Source organism: Oncorhynchus gorbuscha, linkage group LG12, assembly GCF_021184085.1.
Source record: "Oncorhynchus gorbuscha isolate QuinsamMale2020 ecotype Even-year linkage group LG12, OgorEven_v1.0, whole genome shotgun sequence".
NCBI lineage: Eukaryota > Metazoa > Chordata > Actinopteri > Salmoniformes > Salmonidae > Oncorhynchus > Oncorhynchus gorbuscha.
Genome location: NC_060184.1, coordinates 44,253,413 through 44,273,733, shown reverse-complemented (window position 1 = coordinate 44,273,733; position 20,321 = coordinate 44,253,413). Strand labels below are relative to the sequence as shown.

Genomic DNA, 20,321 nt, shown 5'->3' with positions numbered 1-20,321 from the left:
GATTTTTAGTGCTATGATTGGTTAGATAAGGTGGGCTTGATCAGCCAACACCCCCTCTCAGGGCAGTCCTGATTGGAGGAAACGGAGGGTAAACATGGTCTTTGAGCATGTGGCCTTATGCAAAACTGAGCTCAGGACGGGATGAATGGCGGGAGAGAGTGTGTGTGTGTGTGTGTGTGTGTGTGTGTGTGTGTGTGTGTGTGTGTGTGTGTGTGTGTGTGTGTGTGTGTGTGTGTGTGTGTGTGTGTGTGTGTGTGTGTGTGTGTGTGTGTGTGTGTGTGTGTGTGTGTGTGTGCATGACTGTGTGTGACCCACACATTAGCCAGGCTTCTTAGTGGCAGGAGAATGATCCATGCTTCTTAAAGGATCATGTCCTGTGGACTGTGAAAAGAGAAAGGGGCCCACCCTGTTGGAGTGAACGAGATCTGTGGACAATTTGAGAGTTTCCTGTTCATGTGTACATTATTTTGTGTGTGCTTATTTGTGGGTTGGACTATTGTTGTATGAATGTAGTGTCGTGTCTTTGGCTATGCCGGATTAAGTGATATGACATGCTATTCTATAAAATCCTTTCTCCATAATGAATATTACCTGATTGAGCTAATCATGTAAATGTAATTAATTAAGAGAGTCGGGGCACCACAAAATAATATTTATAGAGCTGTTATCTTCCGAATAAACTCTTAAAGACCTAGTAATATTTTACATCAATAGCAGTCAATATTAATCGTCACCTTAATTCAGTCTCATCTGAAAGTTTCACAAACCCTGGCTAACAAATTGAATCAGCAATTTAATATTGGGGTTAATTATTTATTTACTAAATACCTAACTAATCACACAGAATTACATATACAAAGAATTAATCATACCTTGATTACAAATTACGTCATAAAGGAAAACGTCCCTGGCGGGCGGAACAGATATGACAGCTGGTTACACAAAAGAAAGGGGGCTGGGTTTGAGTGAAAGAGCGGGAAGACTGAGGGACAAAGGGAGAAGCTGTGCTATCGTAAATACAGTATCTTATACATTCTAAATTACCGCCCATTTGGAAAAGAAAAATGCAATAAATATTTACTCTGAGCTGCGTTTCGGTAGGTTGGTGGTAAATGGAAGACCGTGTTGCCAAACCGAGTCCTTTATCCTTTGAAGAATGTCTCTGGTGGTCAATTGGATGCGCTGTAGTAACGTCGTTGTGTGGTAGACGGAATACTCGGTCTGTTCTTTCCTAGCCCGCGTTTGCAGCTGCTGTTGCTAACTCAACGTCTAGGAGGTATCACTTCTGTTATGAATAAGAGTTCAAAGTTCATTCCATTCGCAACCAAAGCTCACGCTGAGGTTGGATTAGTTCTGTAGTTAACATGTTAGTCCTTTTAACGCAGAGGCTGCAGACCTCACATACTTGGAACAGGAGGTTACATTTTCGTCAAGGCTTTCTAAAGTAGAGCGAGAAGAGTGTGTCTGAAAAGTTTTATAACCCATGTCTCTTCACAGGGGTGGACCACTGATTGAGCAGAGCCCTAAACTTATGAAAGCCCAAATCTCTCATTTGGAAGCTAAAATTACATTGAATCTTTTCACCAATCATTTTATTTTCAAACGTTTCAATTGAACAACAATTCCATGTGAATCCGATAACTCTGATGTGTATCATCGATGAGAATGTCTCAGATGACAACCAAACTGACATCATATTCATTAAGTACCACCGCATATGTTCAATTGGTCGGATTACCAGAATATAGTTCATTTCACTCCACCTTCTGAATTTGCCAAAATCTCTGTTAACCAAGGGATTTTCAAATGTCACATCAGTAGGGTAGAGAGAGGAAAAAGGGGGAAGAGGTATTTATGACTGTCATAAACCTACCCCCAGGCCAACTTCATGACAGTAGTATATTAGTCAAATGTAAATGCAATGTGCAGAGACAGAGAACGAGCGAGAGGGAGAGAGAGAAAATAAGGAGAATGCCAGAATAGAGTGTGACCACTTTCACAATCCTGACCTCTTGATCCATGTACAGTTTACACACACACACACACACACACAACCTAAACACACACAAATAAGTGGAGCGATGCCCAGCCCAGGCTGGGAAAGAGCACGTTTGGTTGAATGGAATGGAATGTTCTCTTCACTCTCCAGAACTCAGGGCAGTTGGAATTGGGAGTTTGTGTGTGTGTGTGTGTGTGTGTGTGTGTGTGTGTGTGTGTGTGTGTGTGTGTGTGTGTGTGTGTGTGTGTGTGTGTGTGTGTGTGTGTGTGTGTGTGTGTGTGTGCGCACGGAGGGTTACAATATAAATAACTTTGTCCTAACTCTCCTGTCCTCTGTATCAGTGCCTGGCCTGTAGTTTATTTATAATCCACCTCGTGTCAAAAACGTACAGTTAGTCCTCTCTCCCTCCTTCTGTCTCTCTCGCATCTTCTCAAGAACGTAGTTAGCCCTCTCTCCCTCTTTCTGTCTCTCTTGCATCTTCTCAAGAACATACAGTTAGCCCTCTCTCCCTCTTTCTGTCTCTCTCGCATCTTCGCTCTATGTTATTATTATTTACTTTTTTTTAACAGGGAGTCCCATTGAGACCAATGTTTGCAAGGGAGCCCTGCATCTTACAATTAAACAAATTACACATAGGACATACACCAGAAAATTCAATAAAACACTCATAAAAAGCATTTATCTCTCCTCTCTCACACAACCATTATTTTCCTTAATCCCTCTTTTGCACAACTCTTTTAGATACAAATGTCAAATATATGTCAACAACCCTTCCTCCAAAGGACTATTCTATGGATTACATGTGAAAATTCCCCAGATCATGGGCTTTTTTTTGACTGGTCTTTGTGAGGAATCAGTGTGTGGGTGGGTGGGTGGGTGGGTGGGTGGGTGGGTGGGTGGGTGTTTTACCTGTTGTTGGTGACACTTTTTGTTGTTTGCCTGCAGACCTAAGAGGACCAGTCCTGTATCCCTCTCTCTCCTTATACAGTCGTGGCCAAAAGTTTTGAGAATGACACAGATATTAATTTCCACAAAATGTGCTGCTTCAGTGTCTTTAGATATTTTTGTCACATGTTACTATGGAATACTAAAGTATAATTACAGCATTTCATAAGTGTCAAAGTATTTTATTGACAATTACATGCAAAGAGTTTTGACCCTTCTTTTTCAATACCTCTGCAATCCGCCCTGGCATGCTGTCAATTAACCTCTGGGCCACATCCTGACTGATGGCAGCCCATTCTTGCATAATCAATGCTTGGAGTTTGTCAGAATTCATGGGTTTTTGTTTGTCCACCCGCCTCTTGAGGATTGACCACAAGTTCTCAATAGGATTAAGGTATGGGTAGTTTCCTGGCCATGGACCCAAAATATCGATGTTTTGTTCCCCAAGCCACTTAGTTATCACTTTTGCCAAATGGCAAGTGCTCCATCATGCTGAAAAAAGGCATTGTTCGTCACCAAACTGTTCCTGGATGGTTGGGAGAAGTTGCTCTCGGAGGATGTGTTGGTACATTTCTTTATTCATAGCTGTGTTCTTAGGCAAAATAGTGAGTGAGCCCACTCCTTTGGATGATAAGAAACCCCACACATGAAAAGCTTTTTTCCGAATGCCCCAAACAGTCGGAAAGGGGATTCATCAGAGAAAATGACTTTACCCCAGTCCTCAGCAGTCCAATACTGAGTCCCTGTACCTTTTGTAGAATATCAGTCTGTCCCTGATGTTTTTCCTGGAGAGAAGTGGCTTCTTTGATGCCCTTCTTGACACCAGGCCATCCTCCAAAAGTCTTCGCCTCACTGTGCGTGCAGATGCACTCACACCTGCCTGCTGCCATTCCTGAGCAAGCTCTGTACTGGTGGTGCCCCGATCCCGCAGCTGAATCAACTTTAGGAGACGGTCCTGGCGCTTGCTGAACCTTCTTGGGCGCCCTGAAGCCTTCTTCACAGTAATTGAACCGCTCTAGTTGAAGTTCTTGATAATCCGATAAATGTTTGATTTAGGTGCAATCTTACTGGCAGCAATATCCTTGCCTGTGAAGCCCTTTTTGTGCAAAGCAATGATGACGGCACATGTTTCCTTGCAGGTAACCTTGGTTGACAGAGGAAGAACAATGATTCTAAGCACCACCCTCCTTTTGAAGCTTCTAGTATGCTATTCAAACTCAATCAGCATGACGGAGTGACCTCCATTCTTGTCCTCGTCAACACCCACACCTGTGTTAACGAGAGAATCACTGACATGATATCAGCTGGTCCTTTTGTGGCAGGGCTGAAATGCAGTGGAAATATTTTCTGGGGATTCAGTTCATTTGCAATTCCTCTGATCACTCTCTCATAACATTCTGGAGTATTTGCAAATTGCCATCATACAAACTGAGGCAGGCAGGCAGGACGGACGGATGGACGGACGGACGTACTGGGTGTACTTTACCTCCCTTGCGTCACCGGACGGCGTCCGTCCGTTGACGCAAGGGAGGTAAAGTACACCCAGAGGTGTAAGGCTCAGGTCACTGAACCCAAGTAATCAGTGCTGACAGAGCAGGTCTGGAGGCGAAGTAATGGTGTAAGAGGAGTTACCAACGACCTCAGTGCACTCTCACCTTTGACCCTGCCCAGCCTCCCAGCCTGATGTTCACCTCACGACCTGGACACTTCCTGCTATACAGGGTGTGAAGAGCTTTCAGTCTGTGTGTGCATGTGTTACATAACCTCGGAGGGTAGGGCAGGTCTTTTAGGAAAGAGATAGCACTTCCCCCTGTGGCTGAAGGCATGGTTCAGTCTTGCTTTGAACCAGTAAAGCAGGGGAGGAGAAGGGAAGGTGGGGGGGGGTTAGAATACTGGATAGGCGGGGAGGTGTAGAGAGATTGGAGGCCGGCAGAGAGATTTAGGACAGGACAGACCGCTCGTCCTTTTCTTCCAAGTCACATATGAGGCTTAGCTGGATGATGAAACCAACTTAAACAACTCCTAGTGGTAGAGACTGTAGAGCTCAGTATTACTATAATATTACTGTTTCATACAAGCCTCTTAAAAATGTGTGTGTGTGTGTGTGTGTGTGTGTGTGTGTGTGTGTGTGTGTGTGTGGGGGGATTCCTAGCGTGGTTGCTGACAGTGATTAATTGTTCCCACATGTTGCTGATGGACAAAAAGTCCTCTGTGCTCCAGAGCTCTAGCTGCAGCTGGTGTCTACATACATACATACATACATACATACATACATACATACATACATACATACATACATACATACATACATACATACATACATACATACATACATACATACATACATACATACATACATACATACATACATACATACATACATACATACATACATACATACATACATACATACATACATACATACATACATACATACATACATACATACATACATACATGCATTAGAATCTGTCAGTTAAACATTAGCTACGGAACAGGCGTGGAAAGGGACGAGATGACAACTGTGACGAGATGACAACTGAGGAGATGTTGTAGAGAATGTGTATACATGTGCAGTCATACATTGTATTTATGCGTCGTGTCAGTAGTAGGGATAAAGGGTGTATTTGTGTAGTTAGTTTAGGTGTGTGTGTGTTTGTATGTGTGTGTGTGTGTGTGTGTGTATAAGAAAGAAAGAGAGAGACAAAGAGTTAGAGAGAGAGAGATATGAATCAGAGCTACTGTCTAATTTTTCTTAATGGGCTTTGGGAATAACCCAGAGGAGCAAGTGTAGTACGTATACTGTACTCTCACTGCAGTGTCGCAAGCACACAGACACACACACACAAACCACGCACTTACAAACATACACATATTATACCCTCTCTTAACAATTACTTTTTAGTGGTACGGAAAAGGGGGGGGTAGAGGAAATATTAAAGAGTTCCAGTGTTGGCAGAGAGAGGGAGGAGTGGAGAAAGCGAGGGAAGAAGGGAGAGAAAGAGTGAGAATGTATTAAGTGTCAGGAGCTGGCAGATATATGTTTACAGGGGGAGAGAACCTCAGATTCCATTCACTCTGTTCCCTCTTTTCCCCCCTCTCTGCTCACACCCCCAACCTCTTTATAATTTGATGTATCGAGTTATTTCAAGAATTCTTTAAGCGTTCTTCCTTCATTCATTTAGCTCATAGCATCTGTAAACACTTAGTGTGGGAGTGTGTATATTCTGGTGCTGTTTGTTTTTAGCTGCTGTAATAAAGCAGCCTTACGTCAAACCTCTGGAGATGCTGCCTGGCTGGCTGTCTGGCTGTAAACACTGGTTTCCTTGGTATCTCGCCTCATCTTACTTCATAGGACAGACCTACACATACACACCGTGGCCGAAGTCTTGCCTACTACTTAGTAAAACAACATACTGTGTACTAATAGTACATACTATTGAACTTACCATTTAGTAAAAATGTGTGCAGTAAGAAACAAATGTCAACCTACCACTCATCCATACTGAGAAGGCGTCATCTAATGCGCAATCATGCTTGTTCCCTGCTATTCGTTCGTTTGTCAAAAACACGTGGGTGTGAATAGTGTGCAATGTATTCTACTAGATGAAGCAATGAAAAATAAAGCCTAAATTAATATGACATCCTGGCATTTAAAGCATACTCAGTAATGCTATTGCCCTCAACTCTCAAAAAAAAAACTTTGGCTCTCTCTGATTCAAACCCAATAATCTGTTCGGTTTTGGGGCAGAGAAAAAACATGCAAAGATATAATGTGAAAAAAAGTGTATGTTTTGGATGGTGTTTAGGTTGTTTTTCTATGGATATATGACTCACCACCTGGATTTGAACTTATGTAGCAACATTTTTAATTGTGCTTTTTACATTGGATAAAGGTAGAGACTCACGGCTACAAAATGGTATGGTATATTTTGCACTGCATTTTTGACAACAATGGAAAAGTAATTCTGCTTTGAAATAGATAAACTTGTAAACTCACTTTTGAGATAATGGCCTTTGAATGTTTTGGTATCTAGTGAGAGCCCTTCTTTGTCTACAACCATTCAGCATGGTTCACACCCGCTTAAGCTTTACCCCCACCCATCTCGTTTTGCTCTCGGAGCGCACACTTGACGATGGTTAGAGCATTGGACAAGTAACCGAAAGGTTGCAAGTTCAAATCCCCGAGCTGACAAGGTACAAGTCTGTCGTTCTGCCCCTGAACAGGTAGTTAACCCACTGTTCCTAGGCCGTCATTGAAAATAAGAATTTGTTCTTAACTGACTTGCCTAGTTAGATAAAGTAAAATAAAATACATTTCTTTACCTCTGGATAACATAAAAACAGCCTAACAAGCTCTGCTGGCAACAATTTCATTACGCTTTTTTGCTGACTTTTACTGACACCGGCCATATTCAACGGGTGTTCTACACTTTAGCTTAACTTCTTGGTGACTGGGCAGTATTTTCACGTCCGGATGAAATGCATGCCCAATTTCAACTGCCTGCTACTCGTCCCCAGAAGATGAGATATGCATATTATTAGTAGATTTGGATAGACAACACTCTGAAGTTTCTAAAACTGTTTGAATCATGTCTGTGAGTATAACATAACTTATTTAGCAGGCGAAACCCCGGGGACAAAATCATTCAGATATATATATTTATTTTTAGGTCACTCTTTTCAATGGGTTTTCATTGGGAATCCAGATTTCTAAGGGACCTTTTTGCAGTTCCTATCGCTTCCACTGAATGTCAACAGTCTTTAGAAATTGGTTGAGGTTATTCCTTTGTGTAATGAAGAAGTACGGCCATCTTGAACGAGGGTCACTTGAAGTGTACTGTTAGATAGAAGCGCGTGACCAGAAAGCTAGCTTCAGTTTGTTTTCTTCCTGTATTGAACACAGATCATCCAGTCTTCAATTGTATCAATTATTTACGTAAAAAAATACCGAATGTTGTATAACAAAAGTAGTTTGAAATGTTTTGGCAAAGTTTACAGGTAACTTTTGAGATATTTTGTAGTCATGTCGAGCAAGTTGGAACTGGTGTTTTTCTGGATCAAACGCGCCAAATAAATTGACATTTTGGATATACAGTGGGGCAAAAAAGTATTTAGTCAGCCACAAATTGTGCAAGTTCTCCCACTTAAAAAGATGAGGCCTGGAATTTTCATCATAGGTACACTTCAACTATGACAGAAAAAATGAGAAAAAAATCCAGAAAATCACATTGTAGGGTTTTTAATGAATTTATTTGCAAAATATGGTGGAAAATACGTATTTGGTCAATAACAAAAGTTTATCTCAATACCTTGTTATATACCCCTTGTTGGCAATGACAGAGGTCAAACGTTTTCTGTAAGTCTTCACAAGGTTTTCACACACTGTTGCTGGTATTTTGGCCCATTCCTCCATGCAGATCTCCTCTAGAGCAGTGATGTTTTGGGGCTGTTGCTGGGCAACACGGACTTTCAACTCCCTCCAAAGATTTTCTATGGACAGAGGAGCCTCTTAAAGAATAAGTTACAGGTCTGTGAGAGCCAGAAATCTTGCTTGTTTGTAGGTGACCAAATACTTATTTTCCACCATAATTTGCAAATACATTTATTAAAAATCCTACAATGTGATTTTCTGGATTTTTTTCTTCTCATTTTGTCTGTCATAGTTGAAGTGTACCTATGATGACAAGTACAGGCCTCTCATATTTTTAAGTGGGAGAACTTGCACAATTGGTGGCTGACTAAATACTTTTTTGCACCACTGTATATTGACGGAATTAATCAAACAAAAGGACCATTTGTGATGTTTTTGGGACTTGTCTGCATTTTGTGTCGCGCCTGCAGTGTTGAAATATGGTTTCTCTCTTTGTTTATTGAGGTGCTATCCTCAGATAATACCATTGTTTGCTTTCACCAAAAAGCATTTTTGAAATCTGACATGTTGGCTGGATTCACAACAAGTGTAGCGTTGTGTGCATGTGTGATTTAATGAAAGTTTGATTTTTATCGTCATTTATTTGAATTTGGCGCTCTGCATTTTCCCTGGCTTTTGGCCAGAGAAGTTAAGACATGTAGCTAGCTAACATTAAGCTCTAACTAGCAAACGGTTCTGGGATATGAATAATAACATCATAAATGTAACGTTAGCTAGGGAGCCAACCAGCTAACGTTAGCTAGCTAGCTAACAGTTCAATTTAGCTTGAAACCACTTTCTGTCAAAATTAGAAATGTGTAATATCTAAACATGTAGCTAGCTATCTTACCCGTATACATCATCATGCGTGATGTCACGGATGCCATGTCACGGTTGCCCTTGGTTTGAAGATGTAATCTGGTGACAGGTGTTTTCTCCATCTCTTTAGCTATCAAACTCTAATTCCACTGATTTCAAAACTCAACCCTCTAGAAAGTGGAGAGCAACACTCATGCAGCTCCACTACACTATACGGTGTTGTTCGACATGATCACCAACACAGACTGAGAGCTCACATAGATATAAGCCCTCTCTATATGGCAGACCAATCCAAACTCCTCTCTCGGCATGTCCAGCCCACTCATTATCTCAGCCAATCATGGCTAGATGGAAGGTTGCTGGCTTTTTCTCTGGCTAAACTAACTACACTCGTAATTTAAAAATTGTATTCGTATTTACAGATGGCATACAAGTTTGTTATTAAGGCACATGAAAGTTCACATGTTCCAGAAGGCATTTCTGCAAAAAAACGCACTTTGATTTGAAAATCAAATGTAAATGTTCAAATGGCTCTCCTGTAAAATCGTGACTTGCGACATACGCCTAGTTTCCTGAAACGGTTCACATATCAAAAGCCCAGTCTCTCTCAGGGCCCATAGAGAACCATATGTTTGGAAAGAAACTGGAAAGAGGCATGGATGTATATCCATTGCAGTACCTCAATGTGGTCAGTTCTTTTGGGTTGCCTCCCTATTTATAATCAGTAAAATTACCAAGATTTTTGTGTGTTGAAACATGTTTGGTATAAAACTTACTGTTTGTGGAGTAACCATGCACTCTATGTGTAAGCCACACATAACACACATTATTAAGTAGTTATGTCCATTCATCCTGTGTGTAGAGGATGTAACCAATAGACCAGTAGAGTCTGGAGCTTTGTTCTTACAGTCTTCCCTTGACCGGTGATGATATGTGAGGTTAGAGAGTGTGTGTTCATTACTCCATCATAAATGGGCCATGGTACTGTATATGAACACATGTAGCCTAGTGGTTAGAGCATTGGACTAGTAACTGAAAGGTTGCAAGTTCATATCCCCGAGCTTACAAGGTACAAATCTGTCGTTCTGCCCCTGAACAGGCAGTTAACCCACTGTTCCTAGGCCGTCACTGAAAATAAGAATTTGTTCTTAACTGATTTGCCTAGTAAAATAAAGGTAAAAAATCTATATATAAAAAAAAAATGTCAGCTGAAATGGCCACAGATAGATGGGTGTTATCTTCTGTGTGTGTGTGGTGTGATGGACATGTGGATGCTGTGAGTGGTATGGTATTATGGTGCCTTTAATTTTACTGGTACCATTATGCAATCATAATCTTGTGAGCAAAACATTTTAGCGGCCCCCCCTCATGACAGCAAAGAACATTTACATTTTTAAAGTTAATTTCATGTAATTCTACTCCTTTTGCCATGGGGTGGAGAGAAAATGTTTGCCGTTTTACAGCTAATTTCCTGCAATTCTACATATTTTGTCATAGGGTGGATGAAAATGTTTGCCGTTTTTAATATGATAGCTGATGATCAATGGGCCCCACCCCGGTCAGTATTTCGAACCATGCTTACTAAGTCTAGATAGCTTGCCGCTAGACTAATTTACCAATCTAAAAAATGTTTGCTGATATGGTCTAATTAAGTTGCTTCTGATGCACAACCAGCATTTGGATTGCACCTTGTGTATTCTATTATTTTAACTCTCAACAGTAAGTTGAGACCCCGACTGAGTTTAAAAAAAAATATTATTAAAAAAAATGTTGGTCCACAGGGTGCCAGTTGCCCATCCCTGATGTAGGCTTATCCCTGCTATAAAAACAAACTGTTTGAATATTTGATGATGAATAACACAACCTGCTGTGTGTCTCCCAACTCTGATCTGAACATGAAGGAGCTTGTCTCAGATCAATACACACCAGCGATGACTCACAATACCCCTGCCAAGTACACACACACACTTCAAAACCTGCCTGTTACGCAATGTCATGGTGTGTGTGTGTGTGTGTGTGTGTGTGTGTGTGTGTGTGTGTGTGTGTGTGTGTGTGTGTGTGTGTGTGTGTGTGTGTGTGTGTGTGTGTGTGTACATGCACACACTACAATAGGAACATCAATGCTAATTGTTGCTGCATGTTATTCATGTGTTGCTATCTGTGGCGTTCCATTCAGCAGGGAATGAACAGTCAAAGCTTTATTCTTCTAGCAGCGCTCGTCTCAAAGAACATTGAGTACAAACTCAATGGGTGGTTTATAAATCAATGTTCCTGGACTTAATGAACATGATTCATACAATCATTGATGGGAAAATGAAAAATAACATGAATACTCCATACTGATTACATGCATTGTGTGCTTAATTACTTTTCAATGATTTTGAGCACTGTAGTGGACTCTCTAACTCTCTCTCTCTCTCTCTCTCTCTCTCTCTCTCTCTCTCTCTCTCTCTCTCTCTCTCTCTCTCTCTCTCTCTCTCTCTCTGTGTCTCTGTGTCTCGCTCTTTCTTTTCAATCTCTCTGACAGAACTCCATCCGGCACAACCTCTCCCTCCACAGTCGTTTCATCCGTGTCCAGAACGAGGGAACGGGAAAGAGTTCCTGGTGGATGATAAACCCGGAGGGAGGAAAAGGTGGGAAGGCCCCCCGGCGCCGTGCTGTCTCCATGGACAACAGCAACAAGTACACCAAGTCTGCCCGCGGCCGTGCAGCCAAGAAGAAGGCGGCCCTCCAGGCAGTGGCGGCAGGCGAGGGGGGCGGAGACAGCCCCTCAGGGCTTTCCAAGTGGCCGGGCAGCCCCACATCACGGAGCAGTGAGGACCTGGATGCCTGGACAGACTTCCGCTCACGCACCAACTCCAACGCCAGCACGCTGAGCGGGCGCCTCTCGCCCATCCTAGCCAACCCAGAGCTGGACGAGGTGCCGGACGATGAACCGCCGCTGTCGCCCATGCTATACTCCAGCCCTAGCAGGGCGCTGTCGCCCGGGAACGCCCCCACACCCAATGGGAAGGCAGTACCCGCAGAGCTGCCTCGCTTGGCAGACCTGGCAGGAACCATGAACCTGAACGACGGGCTGGCGGATGACCTGATGGATGAGCTGCTGGATAACATTACTCTGGCCCCCAACCCAACCGGACCGACCACCCAGAGAGGATCCACCGGGTTCAGCTTTGGCTCCAAGCCTGTCGGGCTGGGCTCCACCTCCTCAGCCGCCTCTCCCTCCGCTGCGTCCCCCTCTAATGGTGCAAGCAGCGGCGGCTACAATAATTCCATCTTCGGGCCCCTCGCAGCGGGTTCCTCCCTGCGGCCCGCCCCCATGCAGACCATCCAGGAGAATAAGCAGACATCCTTCTCCTGCATCTCCCGCTTCGGCAGCCAGACCTTGCAGGACCTGCTCAACTCAGAGGGCCACAGCCACAGCGACGTCATGATGACCCAGTCCGATCCGCTGATGTCACAGGCCAGCGCCGCCGCCGTCATCTCCCAGAACTCCCGGCGAGGCCTCATGCTCTGCAGCGACCCCATGATGTCCTTTGGGACCACGGTTGCTGGACAGGGAGGGCAGGGAGGTCTCTTGCACCCTCACAACCACAACCAGGGCTCCCTCAGGACCCTGAACGGGGGTCTGAGCCTGAACAACGAGGCCAACGCCAAGCAGCAGCTCCTGCACTCTCCACTGAGACTTGGATCCAACGGATCCTCTATGATGCAGATTGATTCGTCTCTCTTCCTGAACGGGAGCGCTGGTGGCAGTGGTGGGATCTGCTCGCTAGGCCCCGACCGCTTTCCCACTGACCTGGACTTGGACATGTTTAACGGGAGCCTGGAGTGTGACATGGAGTCCATCATCAGAAATGAGCTGATGGACGCAGATGGCCTGGACTTTAACTTTGAGTCTCTGGCCAACCTGAACGGAGCCAACCTTGGCAGCTTCACCAGTACCAAGCAGGGACCTCAGAACTGGGTCCCTGGCTGAGAGGGGGGCTCGCTCTGGAGGTGGCGGAGCAGGTCAGTCCATGTCACTGTCTGTGTACATCTGGGACTGCCATTGGTGCCAGAGAGAGAGAATATGTGATTTTCTGTCTGTCTCTAGCTGTCTAGCTGTCTAGCAGAGAATAGTGAAAGCATGTTTATCGATTTGGCATGTTCCTTGAAAGTAATTTTGGACTGTGTCACTTGGATTACAGTTAGTCAGCAAAAACCACCCCATTGGCCCAGGGTATTCGGTGGTGGGATCAGGCTAGACCACACCAGCCCAAAACGGACTAGCCTACACCAGCCCAACACAGACCAGCCCTCACCAAACCCAACATGGGCTAGCCTACACCAGCCTAACACAGGCTAGCCCACACAGTTATTAAATTGTAATAAATAAATAATTTAATAAATTCCTTTTAAATAGAAAAAGTGCATCGGCAGCCCAATATTTATGCCTGTATTGGGCCCACGTTGTGCCAAATTAGACATGTTTTCTGGGAACAGATGGGCTTACTTCAGGTAAAGTGAGGGGTGTCTTCACCAGATATGGGCCATCCACACTGGGCCACACTGGGCAAATGCCTTGGGGGCCAACATGGAGCCAATGAGCAAATTGGCCCAATTTGGGAAGTCTTGCGTAATTGGTCAGCCACTGAATTAAGTTCTGGGTCCATACGTGTTAAGAGAAGAGATAGAACAAGTATTGGAACTGGAACGAAAAGCTCCATTCTCTCTCTTTACACCACCCTTTATCTACGGTACCATTTATGTTTACATAGTCTGTCCACAAGAAATTTACATGGGGCCAATATTTAGGCCCACATAGTGCCAATGTGGACATTTTTGCTGGGTAATAATCTGATATTTAATTATGATTATAAATGCATCCCATTCACTTAGATCTGATGTCATTTCCCGTATCTCCCTCTCTCCAGGTCCCAACTGTAAAGCATGAGAAGATCAGACACAAAATGTCCTTTTTGCCAAACCTGCCATCAGCACAACGTGGAATAAAAACCCTCTGTTTACACAAGACCTCCTCTAGAGAAACCTACTTTTGCTCCCACTCTGACCAACCATGAATGATTTCAAAGACGCAGACTCACAAGACGCTACTGTCAGTTACTCAAAGCCTTCTGCAATACAAACTAATAAAAAATAAACTATGTGAAATCTTCACAACAAGCTCATCTCAGAATTATGCAATCTTCCTTTGAGAAAATACCAGTCGGGACAAAATTAATTGGACAGATTTCAGAGAGAGAGAGACTGTTTTGTGTATTTGAAGGGATTTTGGGATGGGAAAACGGGAAATGTGGCAAGCAAGGTTGTAATGTACAGTGAAGTAATTCCTGTTTGAAAGGTGAAAAAAGTTAAAAGTAATGTTGTGTGAAATCTAATACAGTGGTTTCTGGGGTGAGTTACCTTGAACATCTTCCCTCTGTTTTCACTCAGTGATTTCAAATATTTAATTTTTGTTTTAAATTCCTGTTTTAACATCATCACTGTATCTGCACCACACCTGTTTGTATAAAAAAGTATTGATTCAATTGAAGGAAGGAGACAATATCTGCAGACAACACACACACGGTACACACGCAAACATCCCCCAAAATGACAAGACTCCATAGCCCCTTAGGAGCGATGATGACATAAACATAACGCCATGCACTTCAGATGTTGTTGTTTTACATGAGTTTGATTGATTAGTTCCAGTTTTAAAATGACTTATAATAAAAAATAATAATGATGTACAATTATCCTTAGCCAAATACTATACAGATAGATTGGTAATTGTTTGTGTGTATCTACAGTTGAAGTCGGAAGTTTAAATACGCCTAGGCAAATGCATTTGAACTCAGTTTTTCACAATTCCTGACATTTAATCAGTTAGGATCACCACTTTATTTTAAGAATGTGAAATGTCAGAATAATAGTAGAGAGAATGATTTATTTCAACTTTTATTTCTTTCATCACATTCCCAGAAATGTACATACACTCAATTAGTATTTGGTAGCATTGCCTTTAATTTTTTAAACTTGGGTCAAATGTTTCAGGCAGCCTTCCACAAGCTTCTCACAATAAGTTGGGTGAATTTTGGCCCATTCCTCCTGACAGATCTGGTGTAACTGAGTCGGGTTTGTAGGCCTCCTTGCTATCACACGTTTTTTCAATTCTGCCCACAAACTGTTCCTAGGCCGTCATTGAAAATAAGAATAGGTTATTAACTGACTTACCTAGTTAAATAAAGGTTAAAAAAATACATGTTTTTTAACTGTTCTATAGGATTGAGGTCAGGGCTTTGTGATGGCCACTCCAATACCTTGACTTTTTGAAGTATGCTTGGGGTCACTGTCCATTTGGAAGACCCATTTGCGACAAAGATTTAACTTCCTGACTGATGTCTTGAGATGTTGCTTCAATATATCCACATAATTTTACTTCCTCATGATTCCATCCATTTTGTGAAGTGCCCCAGTCCCTCCTGCAGCAAAGCACCCCCACAACATGATGATGCCACCCCCATCGTTCACGGTTGGGATGTTGTTCTTCCGCTTGCAAGCCTCCCCCCTTTTCCTCCAAACATAACAATGGTCATTATGGCTAAACAGTTCTATGTTTGTTTCATCAGACCTGAGGACATCTCTCCAAAAAGTATGATCTTTGTCCCCATGTGCAGTTGCAAACCGTAGTCTGGCTTTTTTATGGCATTTTTGGAGCAGTGGCTTCTTCCTTTCTGAGCGGGCTTTCAGGTTAAGTCGATATAGGACTTGTTTTACTGTTGATATAGATACTTTTGTACCTGTTTCCTCCAGCATCTTCACAAGGTTTGCTGTTGTTCTGAAATTGATTTGCATTTTCCGCACCAAAGTACGTTCATCTAGGAGACGTAATCTCCTTCCTGAGCGGTATGACGGCTGCGTGGTCCCATGGTGTTTATACTTGCGTACTATTGTTTGTACAGATGAGCGTGGTACCTTTAGGCATTTGGGAATTACTCCCAAGGATGAACCAGAGATGTGGAGGTCTACAACAACAAAAAATTATGAGGTCTTGGCTGATTTCTTTTGATTTTCCCATAATGTCAAGCAAAGAGGCACTGAGTTTGAAGGTAGGCCTTCCAATACATCCACAGGTATACATCCAATTGATGGAAATTATGTCAATTAGCCTATCAGAAGCTTCTAAAGCCATGACATAATTTTCTGGAATTTTCCAAGCTGTTAAGGCACAGTCAACTTAGTGTATGTAAACTTCTGACCTACTGGAAGTGTGATACAGTGAATTATAAGTGGAATAATTTGTCTGTAAATAATTGTTAGAAAAATGACTTGTGTCATGCACAAAGTAGATGTCCTGACTGACTTGCCAAAACTATAGTTTGTTAACAAGAAATTTGGGGAGTAGCTGAAAAACAAGTTTTAATGACTCCAACCTAAGTGTATGTAAACTTCAGACTTTGTAACTGTAAAAAAAGGAAAATTAAATAAATAATCTCTCATGGATCTATGTAAAGTACACTGCAGTGGAAGCTTCAAGTTAAAGGAAGAGCCGAGGAGGAGGGGGGAGTTTAGCCGTTATTTCTTAGCTAATTGGAAGGTTGCATCCAGGACGTGTAGTACAGCATATGTAGCCAAAATGAATACCTATGTTCTTGCGTTGTGTACATTTACACACCATAACAGGTGCTATGATGTAAACTGTGTTTGAGTCCAGGCTCTAGCGATCTGTGCGTTTTACCTACGCGGCCTGCTGAGCCGTAGCCATAGAAGTAGCAACAGCAGGGTGGCGCTGAGAGGCCAGGAGGTTGTACAGTCAGGCTTCACCCCCACTGGCAGCCATTTTGTTTTTATTGAGCAAAACCATAAGCTATCTGTGTATATTGCCAAATTACTTGAAACATGTACATGTAGGTGATGCTGGCAGCCAAATTCACAACACATATAGCGAAAAATAAAAAATAAGAGCAGGGATATCTGTTTTAGCTTTGCTTGTTGTTTTGCTGTGGGCTTGAGGGGCATGTTAGTATCTGCATATACCATCACTCAGGGGGAAGAGGGAGCTAGCCCATACCTAACATTACCCCAGGTCACATCTACATGGTAGGACACGCAACACCATGTCCTTTGTTGGCAAAAAAGTAATGCTTGTGTCATGAACCTGTAACCTGTGAACTATGACCTTTCAAGAGGAAAATCTTCACTTGGTCCTGTCATTTAATTTTTTGTCATCGTAGTTTTTTCTTCTCATGTGGAATTCATGATGCGCGCACACCTACACCCCTCACAGACACACCTGGTGCTCCTACAGGTCTCTCCTGTATCTGTGTTCATGTGTGTGTGACTGGACTTTTATCTCAATTATTGATTTTTATCTCGCAAGGATATGTTATCCTTCGTTATCCTTCATGGCGCATACAGCACCCCCTCTGTATGCATGTACTGTATTTATGCATAATGAATTGTGTGAAATGCATATATATATATACTCAGTCTATGTCCTTATATACTCATGTAGTACTTGACCCTTGGTTTTTTGTGATGCCTCGGAAAGGTAGAGTTGAAGAAAGAACTTTACATTACTTGCTGGGTGGGAGGGAAGACACTACGCTAGTATTAGCAATGCTTTTGTTGAACCAGATAGAGAACCAGGAAACCATCATTGTAGCAGCATCTGGGCCGCTGGTACCCCTTCTGTGTCTGGGGTAGTTACTCAAAGGGTTGCCCTGTCCTGGCTGTCCTGTAAAACAGTGTACAAACAAACATGTGTATGTATATCCGTCACCCGGAGGCTGAGGCAGAGGAGTGTTTGTGTATGGCTGGGTAGGTGATCTACTGTAGCAGTGCTACCTGAAATTTTGTGCATGACCTCTAACTGCTTCTTTACAGCCCCCACCCCTTCACTGAAGTTCTACACCAGTGGTGCACTCAGCTCTCTCAATATGGGGAGAATCCCTATGAGTCCCAGTAGATCCCCTAAACTTGAAATCTTCTAGCCCCATTGTTTTCTGGAATCTGTGACTTCCAACAAACCTAGAACTTCTGACTCTTCACTGCACCTTAACCCATTTAGAAATGCCCCTGTATTATAGTGTACAGACAGACAGAGAAGGGAAGAAAGAACCCAGTCAGCCCGGAACAGATGTTCCACAAATGCATTCTTTGCTACTGCGTTTAACCCCATAATGATGGCGCATGCCATCCACACACAGTATTATCAGGCTGTATCACATCTGGCCGTGATTGGGAGTCGCATGGAAAGGTGCACAATTAGCACCGCGTTTGGCCATCATTGTAAATTAGACTTTGTTCTTAACTGACTTGCCTAGTTAAATTAAGGTTAAATATTATAATAATAATTACCCCCATGTCCAGAATAAAAAGACAGAAGTGCCACTAGTTACTCTTTTAGACTTGACACGAGCCCCTCGTTCTTCAAAGCTCTTCTTGATCCTAGAACCTTTTGCACATTGTTTGCCCCGCCCCTCACCTTCTATGCTGTCACCTATGATCTCTGCTCTTTGACCCCTGTAGTACACTCGCTTATTCTCGACGATGTTGATGTTAGTGGGTATTTTTCCTGTGTATTCCATTTTGAATTGTAATCTAGTTTGTATAACAAATGGTGCGCATGTAAATAAACCTTGGTGAAGCTCCACACTCTACTGGTTCCAGAAGTGCTCATTTTCTTTGACATGTTTTGGGTTTACTGAAAATGCACAATGGACTATAAAATGTATTCAAATGTACAACTATACGTGAATGTGAAATTTATTGGTTATTAGAAATTAGAAAAGCAGAACTAATAGGTAATATATTGATTATTAATAGTTACTATTAATAAAACCTTAAGTACACTCGGACATCTGAGACTTGGGATGGGTACTTTCCCATAATTATTGCATCACGGGGAGAAGAGGAAGTAGAGAACATATTTGATGTAGTAATGTTGCTCATAAACACTTTGTCAGCCCAAATCTCCATCACGCAGCCTCCCGACCACCCCTCACACAATGCCTGCCACCTCCTCAAGGTAAGGTTTCGGTTGGCTATAAACTTTTATCTCTATGGTGTCAAGTTTCCAGCTGGCTAACTAAGAAAGGCCAGTATTTTCAGCTATGCATCCAATAACATTTTAACATGGACATAATGTTCAATTTTTCAGCCTACAGTAGCAGCCAATGTTTCATGTTCAATGTAGGCCTACATTCCAAAAGCATGCAGGGCTTTACATTAACCTGTTTATCCACCTGTCAGACAACGAGGTTACTGAAAATGTTGTGTTGTTTGATGCAAAATAAATACTTTACAAAATAAAATTCATTATAATTCCCATACCATTATTACAGAGAATCAGACACAGCATACTACCATCTGCATGCTGGCTACGTAAGGTTATTCAAGCTGGTCTCAAAATACAACACTTCCGTTTTAAGACAAAAACAAGCTCTTTACCTGACTTGCTGTCTAGAAATGCAGATGTTTTGTTTTCTTGTAGGAATCAATCACTCCCCCATTGCTGACTACAAATTGTGTATAACTGGGCTAATAACTCACTAACTAGCAAAGGATATGAACAAATGTGCACATGGGGCTACATGTATCTTTCACTTTGATCTCAAAACAAGTGCATCTACTCACGACCGCTGATGCTGTAAAAACAGTCCAGTTCGAAGTGAATGGCATATCCATACAATGGTCTATTTGCGTATAGGCCTACTGTAGCACTGATTGGTTATGGTGCACCAGTCTTTCTAGAGTAGGTGCTTGAGTCGTGCCTGTCAATGCAATAGAATCCTACTCCGATGCGTTCTGCCTACAACAAAATCTCTTATACAATTTGTTTTGAATACTAAGTCTTGCGTAGTTCATTTTGTTTCAGTATGTTGTCTTGAAAGTGGCTAATATTGCATTGATTCGATCACAATTCCCACAGTAAAGGGAAACGTTGATAGTGTTAACTAATTGGGGAAAAGCAATAAAGTTGAGTGAAGTTCAATCTCATGCTTCTCTGCACGTGCTGATATTTCTTCTGTGTGGCATTCCCCGGGTGCATGTTTTGTTTTTTTGTCCAAGCACTACACAGCTGATTAAAATAACCAACTCATCATCAAGCTTCGATTATTTGAATCAGCTGTGTAGTGTTTGGGCAAAAAAACTAAA

General features: G+C 42.5%; 1 protein-coding gene across 1 annotated transcript in view; it reads left to right on the top strand.

The window, feature by feature from the left end:
• The window catches only part of LOC123991040 (forkhead box protein O3-like), a 50,490-nt gene extending 35,403 nt beyond the window's left edge, over positions 1–15,087 (top strand). The window contains exons 2-3 of the mRNA XM_046292175.1: positions 11,704–13,187; positions 14,093–15,087. Coding sequence (XP_046148131.1) covers positions 11,704–13,155 — 1,452 coding nt within the window. The 3' untranslated portion in view covers positions 13,156–13,187; positions 14,093–15,087. The remainder of the gene's footprint in view (positions 1–11,703; positions 13,188–14,092) is intronic.
• The last annotated feature ends 5,234 nt before the right edge of the window (positions 15,088–20,321 follow it).